The sequence below is a fragment of the Podarcis melisellensis genome (assembly GCF_964234715.1).
Source record: "Podarcis melisellensis genome assembly, chromosome: 10".
Lineage (NCBI taxonomy): Eukaryota > Metazoa > Chordata > Lepidosauria > Squamata > Lacertidae > Podarcis > Podarcis melisellensis.
In genome coordinates, this window is record NC_138542.1 from 9,943,768 (window position 1) to 9,953,480 (window position 9,713).

Genomic DNA, 9,713 nt, shown 5'->3' on the forward strand with positions numbered 1-9,713 from the left:
TTTGTAGTTTTCATTCTATTTTACTATCATCTATCTATCTATCTATCTATCTATCCTTTGAGGAGTTTTAAGCGGCACATACGGCTCTCCGACTCCCCGTTTTATCCTCACAACAACCTGTGAGGTGGGTTTGGCTGAGAGACAGCTACTGGCTCAATATTACCCAGTGAGCTTCATGGCCTGTTGGGGATTTGAACCCCGTTCTCCCGGGTCCTAGGGACGCAGGTGGCGCTGTTGTCTAAACCACTGAGCCTAGGGCTTGCCGATCAGAAGGTTGGCGGTTCGAATCCCCACGACGGGGTGAGCTCCCAGCTCCTGCCAACCTAGCAGTTCGAAAGCACGTCAAAGTGCAAGTAGATAAATAGGTACCGCTCCAGCGGGAAGGTAAACAGCATTTCCGTGTGCTGCTCTGGTTTGCCAGAAGCAGCTTAGTCATGCTGGCCACATGACCCGGAAGCTGTACACTGGCTCCCTCGGCCAGTTAAGCAAGATGAGTGCCGCAACCCCAGAGTTTTCCGTGACTGGACCTAATGGTCAGGGGTCCCTTTACCTTTACCTTTACCTCCCGGGTCCTAGTCCAACCCTCAATCTACTACCTAGTTTTGTGTTTTAGGCCCTGCTTCAGAAGCTACAGTTCCCATCATGCTCTCTTCTACGCTGTCTCTCAAATCCTAGTTTCCCTCTTCCTTGGCAGCACATTAAAGCACACACCTTCCCCTGTAGTATCCTGTGAACTGTAGTTTGTTAAGGGTACAGGGCATAGTAGCTCAGTGAAGGGTAAACTACAGTTCCCAGGATTCCTTGGGTGAAGCAATTTGCTTTAAATGTACGTTGTGTACATAGCCTACACTGCAAGAACATTTTCAAGTGCTCCGTGTGTGCTTTGTTGCTCACCACAAATACTACTGATCATGCTGCCCGTTTTCTGTTTTAGTAAATATTCCTCCTGGGTTATTTTGTGTGCTGTGCCTCTCCTGCTGCTGTTGAGGCATTTTAATTTTTATTTTACTGCTGCAGCTTCTTCTTCTGTGTGATGGCATTATGGCATAATAGCAACACATCTTTTTAAAACAGCAAAACACATCAAAAAAATTCGAACAAGGACGCAAAAAAGACCAAAAAGGTGTGGCAGATTCAGAAAAAAGAGAAAAAACAACCAAACCGGTAAGAGCAGTTTTGGACACTGCCTTGGTTAGAATAACACGAGGTGTTACTGGTTAAAACGAGCTGCATTTAGAACATGTAAACAAGGCACCTTAGAATCACATCAAAATTAAGTGTAATTGCTTCAAAGCAATAAATACATAACAGAATGAAAAAAAATCTAAAGAGCGACTAGAGCAACTTTAAAACGATTTATGTATTTTTTGAAAATAATATTTATTAAGTTTTCCAATTTAATAATCCAATAAAAACCACATTAAAACATTCCAAATTACAATACAATCAGAAAAGCCAAATATAAATGCCAAATTATATATCTTTGGGTGACTTCCCATGTTCTGAATTTCGTGAAGTGCTGATAATCTAATATTACATTGCATTTCTTAATCAATCAATCAATAAACCATTTCGATGTTAATCCTTCATTTAATTTTCATTTATTTTTGCAACCACTGGTCTGTCCAACGTCCGCCTTCTTTTCTGTATGAAATATTTTCTCTTGTCGTTATCCACACTCCAGCAATTCCGTTTTCAGTTTCTGCTCACAGAAGCCATAATATGCCACATCCCAAACAAAGAGACACCATTAGCCCCGGGCAGACATCCATAATTCCCCTCTGTAATCTCGCCCCATCTCTCAACATGATGGTACCTCTGCCAAAACAGAATAACTCCTGTCCAGAATTCTTTGCATCCTTCCGCTGAGGGTAGCTGCCAGAATCTTCACCCAGTCAGTATTCTAATTAAACCACAATGGTAGCAGGATGCTCTTTCTGTCCTCCTTGCATATCTCAAACAGTTGCCTCTTGGGGGAGGTTTACCAGGTAAAACTGCAAGTACAAATATATCAAAAGAGAGTCGTAACCCCCTGGGGCTATACAATTAATTCATCAGTTAATTCAACAAGCGGGTCAGTCCTTTGTGCTGTTGTTCTTGCTCCTCAGCGATGTTACTTTCATTTTCTGCTCACACAGATAATTTTAACTGCATTACAGTCCACCATTAATCCTGGGCAGATATCCAGAATTCTTCTCTTTGGTCTCTTTCCAGCTGCTAATGAGATGGTGCCTCTGCACGAACACAATAACTCCAATCAGGAATTCCTTTCATCTTTCCCTCAGTGGTCATTGCCAGAATCATAGTCAAAATTTCACACTGTCCATTTCGTAGTTAAGCTTAGCGTCCACTCACATATTTCAAACAGTTGTCCTTTAGTTACGACGGAAGTCTTTCTCCAGATCGAGTCCTTCTCAGTGGCTGGTTAAATTAGCAAGTTATTTTATCCCTGCTAGTTCAGAGCATGCCTGTTAATTAAGTCCGAATTTTTATCTTAAAAAACAGGTGTCCTCTGCTCATGGCACCGGCTCTGGAGAGTTCCCAAGACGCAAGGTGCATTGCACCTAACTCCCCCTGCCCCCCGCGTCCCTTCAGGATGGGCAGCAGGTATTGGACGATCTGCGGGTGGGCTGCTCCCCTCCTGGCCCTGGGGGGGGGGGCGGGTTGGGAGGATAATTACTTCCATATTATCCTTGTTATCCACAAGAAAGGGCTCCGCTGTTTTGGGTACAGCTAAAAGAAAAAAATTCCTTCCAGTAGCACCTTAAAGACCAACTATGTTAGTTCTTGGTATGAGCTTTCGTGTGCATGCACACTTTTTCAGATACACTATGACAGACTATGGCAGACTATGGCAGACCAACAATATCTGTAATTGGGTACAGCTGTTCGCCATGGCAGCCAAACAGGAACTCCATAAAACAATTTATAAACGTGTAAAATCCACCAACTATTGCACAAGCACAAGTACAAGTCATTTTATCAGGGTCAATGACCAGTATCAAGACAAAAACACCAATTACAATATGTAAAAGCTCAAAACAAGATTAAAATGATATAAAATCGCATATACATTTTTTAAAAAACAGTTCTGGGTGGTCAATAATCTGTCAGAAAGGAAACCCTTCTGACCTGGAAGTTTCCATTGGTCGATATATTATATATTATACTAATCCTGGGTGCTAATCATTATATGTCATATTTTGATCATTCAAGAGCTGGGCAAATGAAATATACACTTTAAAAGACTCCTTAAAAATCTGACACCGGTGCCTGACAGATGTGCCACTCCAAGATCTTACACGCATGTCTTAGAAACCACTAATCTCACTTCTTAAATCAAGGTATCTGGAGCAAGGCTGGCCTAATTAATCTTAGTACAGTGGAACCTCATTTTTCAAGCGTTTCAAAAGCCGAACAATTCAGAACCCGAACGCCAAAAACCTGGAAGTAATTGCTTCCATCTTCAAACGCACCTCGGAAGTCAAATGGCTTCTGAGGTAAGTTTCTCAATTTCCCCCATTGAACTTGCTGACAGCCCATGGCACCTCGGTTGTCGATAGTTTTGAAAGTCGAACGGTCTTTTGGAACAGATTATGTTCAACAATCAAGGTTCCACTGTATATGGAACAGTTCATATGGGAACTGGCAGTCCTAGAACATTTGCTGCTTGAAGCTCTAGAACAGCGCTGCCCAAACTTGGGTCTCCAGCTGTTTTTTGGACTACAACTCCCATCATCCGTAGCTAGCAAGACCAGCGGTCAGGGATGGCGGGAACTGTAGTTCAAAACCAGCTGGAGACCCAAGTTTTGGAACCATTGCTCTTCTTTCAGCACTAGCAAGGTGCAACAAATTCTAGGTCCCCTTGATGGGTACTAGATCAGAAGGGTATCACATTATTAGGGTACTTTCCCATGAACTGGAAACCTAAAAATGGGGCAACATGTAGTCTGAGACAGGCTGAAATATGGGAGACGTATCTATCTGCCTGTGTGTCAAAATGGAGGGTTTAAGACATTTCCCCACATGCCAGAACTTTGAAATTTAGTATTCGTATAATCCCAGATAGAATTTTGAGCAAAATCTCAAAATGGGGCATTTCCGTATTTGAAAGGCAGTCTATAAGACATAAAGCTGAAGAAAGTAAAGCGTATGTTTTCCAATGTAAAGCAAGACAGTTTCCATGTGGGATGCAATGTTGGCGCTCAAAGGCTTCTGTTGTCTTTTCACACATTTGGATCAGACCCGGACTAGACATTGTTGGCGGAAGGCAGTTGGTAGAGTTCACCACACCTCAACCAGTGTGATGTATCAGCAGAGTATGAAGAACCCCAGCAAGAGTCTTCAGAGATTTCCATCTCCCAGCAGAACAGCTTTTTCCAGACCCACCGTTAGGATGTCATACAAGATGGCAACTCTGGGCTTCATTTACTGATACCCTATAGGACAATTTATTTTTGTTTTATGGAAATATCTGAACTTCAGGCTATTCACCTGAAATGACTGATACACATCCTACTATGTCATGGAAACAATTGAAGACATTTTTTCTTCTAACAGGCTTTTCCATCAGGGTAAATGGGTCTGTTGTGCATTGTTCTAATTTTGTTTAAGACGTATTTGCTGTTCTTTGGGTTTCAATCTTTTCTTTGCTGTTTTTATTGCATATCACCTTGAGACGATTGTGTAGAAGATGATCAATACATCATCATCATCATCATCATGAATAATTGCATGTCCCTTACAGAGGACTCTTGATGAGAAAAGGTTTTGCCTGCAGGGAGAGAGCACATCACTAATAAATACTTTGCTTCGTATTCCGTAGATTCCGAGGATAAGAAACCAAAGGAACTCCCTGAAAGACTAGTTGAGATGGCTTGCAAAGTGTGCGAAACCTATCTTGCACAATCTGAACATAGTGACATTGACTCGGAGGCAGAAACTACTCCTGTACTTTCCGACAGAGAATGGAATCAATTAATTGAGCAGTACTACTCTCTCATTCAGTAAGTGTTCACTTCAGCGTCTAACTGTGTTGACAGAAGATTGTGACCCTTTCTCTTGATTCCTTACTCTTCTTACCATCTCTACTGAATCGAGGTTCTGAGTGCAGAATTCTAATTCAGATTAAGGACTGGGAATATCATATGGATCTAGGAGGAAAAACCCCCATCTCAGATGAATTAAAATGAAGCTCAAGAGTATCATCTTGTGAGTGTACTTTAGGGGAATAGTGAAGTCAATGGGACCTATCATTTTAGTTCCCTCATGATCTGACCCTCCCCATTATAGCAAAAATCAAGGCCCATTTATAGATTTGAAGAATTTGCGAGTGCAAAGTTCATCTGAAGCTCCTTTTTCTCTCACACTGTTCCTCATGTTAATTCTGGGGCAGCTGTGTTGGACGGGAAACACAAAACTAGGTATGTAAGCAATACATCAAAAGAACCCATCTATTCAGAATCCATGTTCTGAAAATGTTTAGGTCCTTGGCTGATGCAGAAATGTTGTATTCCTTGTATTTTGAAGGCCATTTAGCAGAGGTCCACATATGGAAGGGTGATGGGATGTTCAGGATCTGAGTCAGTCGGAAGCAACTGATGTCAGAGCTGACTATGTAATGAGCTTTCACACTCCTTCTAACCAACCTAGAGATATGATGGAGAACCAATCACAATTTTTCGCTGTAGCTGAATCCGCTTACAGGTGATGCCCTCTGTGCCTCCAATGTGAGTTTGAATTAGTTATGCCGTGGCAAATAACATTTATTTATTAGATTTATGTACCACCCTCCATCGAAAGATCTCGAGGCAGTTCACAAAATAGAAATACAATATCAAAGCACAAATAAATAGTAAAAGCAGAAGCAACAAAACAATAGCTCCCCCCTCCCACAAAACTATTTAAAAGGCTATAGAATATTAATAAGCCAAACACCAGTTGCTTTGTGGTTGGGCTGGTGATTTCCCTCATGGTCTAGTGGTTTGGGCGTAGGGAAGGTTGGGGTAATTGGCAACACTGCCTATCAGGTGCTGCCACTAGTCAGAATTATTTGCTATTATCGTCTATGAGTGATGCCTCTGCCCGGCAGTGAGTACTGGATTTACGTACAGTGGTACCTCGGGTTACAGACGCTTCAGGTTACAGACACTGCTAACCCAGAAATATTACCTCGGGTTAAGAAATTTGCTTCAGGATGAGAACAGAAATCGTGTGGTGGCGGTTCAGCGGCAGCAGGAGGCCCCATTAGCTAAAGTGGTACCTCAGGTTAAGAACAGTTTCAGGTTAAGAACAGACCTCCAAAACGAATTAAATTCTTAACCCCGAGGTAGCACTGTATAAGCTAAACAGCTGCCTTTTTCAGCTCTGGGCCAGTCCATCATACCTCAGACCATGTGGTGGGATGGACTACAGTGGTACCTCGGGTACCTCAGCACCCCCCGATTGCCCAGTCCCGGGTGCACAGGAAGGTGGAGCTGGCTGGCCACCTCAGCGTCTCACTGGCTCGGTCGCCCCCGAACTCACAGCACAGAGCTGCCCGCAGCAGAAGACCCTGCTGTGGCGCTCCGACCGACGGGCGGGCTCTTCCCCAGACTCAACTCTTGGGCCCCGGACTCTCAACCTGGCACTCCTGAGAGCCCGGCGCCCGAGTGCCCTGCACCCCTGGTGCCTATGGGTAAGACGGCCCTGACCTTCAGTAGCTTAGGTAAAGCTAAGAACAAACCTAAATCATGCCCTGCCGGCAACCATGCTTTAGCCAAGCTGGCATGCTCTGCGCTGTATGGGAGAGGAGGGAGAAAGCAGTTTAAAACTTTGTGTCAAATAGATCAACCAGCAGGGTGATGAGAGCCAATTCCTCAGTAATTGTCAATCACCCTGTAATTGGAGCTCAAGTCAAATTTAAAGTGCTGTACTGAAATTGCTCCATAGTGGCATCCACACTGTGCAGTGCCCTCTCATCCGATGTCAAAGAGATAAGTAAGTATACAGTACAGCCTTTAGAAGACATCTGAAGGCAGCCCTGTATAGGGAATTTTTAAAATGTTTGATTATTATTTTTTAAGTTTCTGTATATGCTAGAAGCTGCCTAGAGTCTCTGGGTTGACCAGGACAGACGGACAGAAATAAGAAAATTATTATTATGAATTATTCCTCCCGTCCTGGAAAAACCACAAGAACTCTTCATAGCACTTTAAAGACCAAGAAAGTCCACAAGCTGTTATAAGACTGCTAGCCCCCCTCCCTTTTCAAATACTGTACCTGAAATAACCATTTTATTTTTAATTGCAGGAAGCGTTTCTAACATGTTTCTTAGGGAGTTTTAACATGGTTGGTTATGTTTTTTTCCCCAGTGAGGGTGCAGTGATTTGTAACGCAGAGAACTATTTTACTCAGTGTCAAAATATTTTGCGCAGAATTATATCAGTAAACCCGCAACGAGATATCGATGGCCTCCACAACATCTGGATTATTAAACCTGGAGCCAAATCCCGTGGCAGAGGTAGGAATATGATTACCCTTTGGTGAATAAAGACATCAAGCACAGGAATGCTTTTTAGGAAGTCTGGATGGTGCCTTTGTACGCCTCTTTCCGGCAGCTCCTGCAGCCAGGTAAAGGTAAAGGGACCCCTGACCATTAGGTCCAGTCGTGACCGACTCTGGGGTTGCGGCGCTCATCTCACTTTATTGGCCAAGGGAGCCGGCGTACAGCTTCCGGGTCATGTGGTCAGCGTGACTAAGCCGCTTCTGGCGAACCAGAGCAGTGCACGGAAACGCTGTTTACCTTCCCGCCGGAGTGGTACCTATTTATCTACTTGCACTTTGACGTGCTTTCGAACTGCTAGGTTGGCAGGAGCAGGGACTGAGCAACGGGAGCTTACCCCGTCGTGGGGATTCAAACCGCTGACCTTCTGATCGGCAAGTCCTAGGCTCTGTGGTTTAACCCACAGCGCCACCCGCGTCCCTTTCTGCTTGGTAGGGAAAAACAATTCTATCCTATTCTCCCTGGCATTTGGAATAAATTAGTAACCACTTTTAAGTTTTATTGTTCCCATACTGCTGCTTTGTTGGTTGTATTTATTAATTGGGTTGTTGTTAGTAAATGTTATATATATGTGTACTCCGTCATCTATGAAATATTAATTGTACACCCGTACAATACTGATGGTGCTTTTTCAAAAAGGTTAATATAAAAGGACCCTCTTTTGGACTAACTCTTACTTTTAGGGATTGTCTCTGGCTTTTTTTTTAAAAAAAGATTATATTGCTTCTCAGCCTGCGAAATGCACAAATGGACTAAATTTATATGTCCTCTGGCCATTATGCACAACCCCAAATGGGACTTCAAGTATGGGCATTTCTCAGTTGAATTTTGTACATTTCCTGGCTAACATGCACATTCCCCAAAGACTGTTGAGGATGGTGTGTGATGACTGGAGAATGTACAGAAATCGTTGAAGATATGCACATTTCCCAAGGCCTCTATAAGATTATGTATTCTGACTGGGAAATGTGCACAATTCCCCCTTCTCAGGGATTATACATTTGGAAGCTGCCTAATACTGGATTAGGTAAATGGTTCCTTTAGCTCTACAATAGAACAGCAATAGCTATTCAAGGTTTCAAACAAGAGACTTTCGTAATCCTACCTGGAGATAGTGAAGATCAAACGCTATGCCACTTAGCTACAGTCTCCCCAAAGCTACATTTTCTCACCTTGTATTCATGCATTGCTTTCTGTATACACTATTTTAAATATTCATATTTTTATTCTCTCTTTTTATAATTTTTTAAATTAAATTTTCTGTTTTACAATTTTGTCTCTGGCTTTTTTTAAAAAAAGATTATATTGCTTCTCAGCCTGCGAAATGCACAAATGGACTAAATTTATATGTCCTCTGGCCATTATGCACAACCCCAAATGGGACTTCAAGTATGGGCATTTCTCAGTTGAATTTTGTACATTTCCTGGCTAACATGCACATTCCCCAAAGACTGTTGAGGATGGTGTGTGATGACTGGAGAATGTACAGAAATCGTTGAAGATATGCACATTTCCCAAGGCCTCTATAAGATTATGTATTCTGACTGGGAAATGTGCACAATTCCCCCTTCTCAGGGATTATACATTTGGAAGCTGCCTAATACTGGATTAGGTAAATGGTTCCTTTAGCTCTACAATAGAACAGCAATAGCTATTCAAGGTTTCAAACAAGAGACTTTCGTAATCCTACCTGGAGATAGTGAAGATTGAATCGGAGATATTTTTTTTGCATGCAGATCAAACGCTATGCCACTTAGCTACAGTCTCCCCAAAGCTACATTTTCTCACCTTGTATTCATGCATTGCTTTCTGTATACACTATTTTAAATATTCATATTTTTATTCTCTCTTTTTATAATTTTTTAAATTAAATTTTCTGTTTTACAATTTTGAATATTCATTTAAACAACCTTAAAACATCAAAAACTTCCCTTCTTCTCTTTCCGTGGTTCATTTTGCATATCATAAATCCCTGCATATTTTATATAAACTAAACCATTCAGTATTCCATTATTACATCCATCAAAACTTATTTACACTGTTCAATTTATCTTAATGCTGCCAACGTTTTCAAGTGTACACATTCCCCCCCCCATATATTTAACAAACAGTTTTCAATCTCCTTTAAATGTATGTTCTTCTTGTTCTCTTATTCTGTATGTTAGGTCCG

At 42.1% G+C, this 9,713-nt stretch overlaps 1 protein-coding gene across 2 annotated transcripts in view; it reads left to right on the forward strand.

Moving 5' to 3' along the window:
• The window catches only part of TTLL8 (tubulin tyrosine ligase like 8), a 39,262-nt gene that overhangs the window by 20,369 nt on the left and 9,180 nt on the right, over nt 1-9,713 (forward strand). For both annotated transcript variants that reach the window (XM_081927681.1, XM_081927680.1), the window contains exons 10-11: nt 4,826-5,006; nt 7,353-7,501. In XM_081927681.1, coding sequence (XP_081783807.1) covers nt 4,826-5,006; nt 7,353-7,501 — 330 coding nt within the window. The remainder of the gene's footprint in view (nt 1-4,825; nt 5,007-7,352; nt 7,502-9,713) is intronic.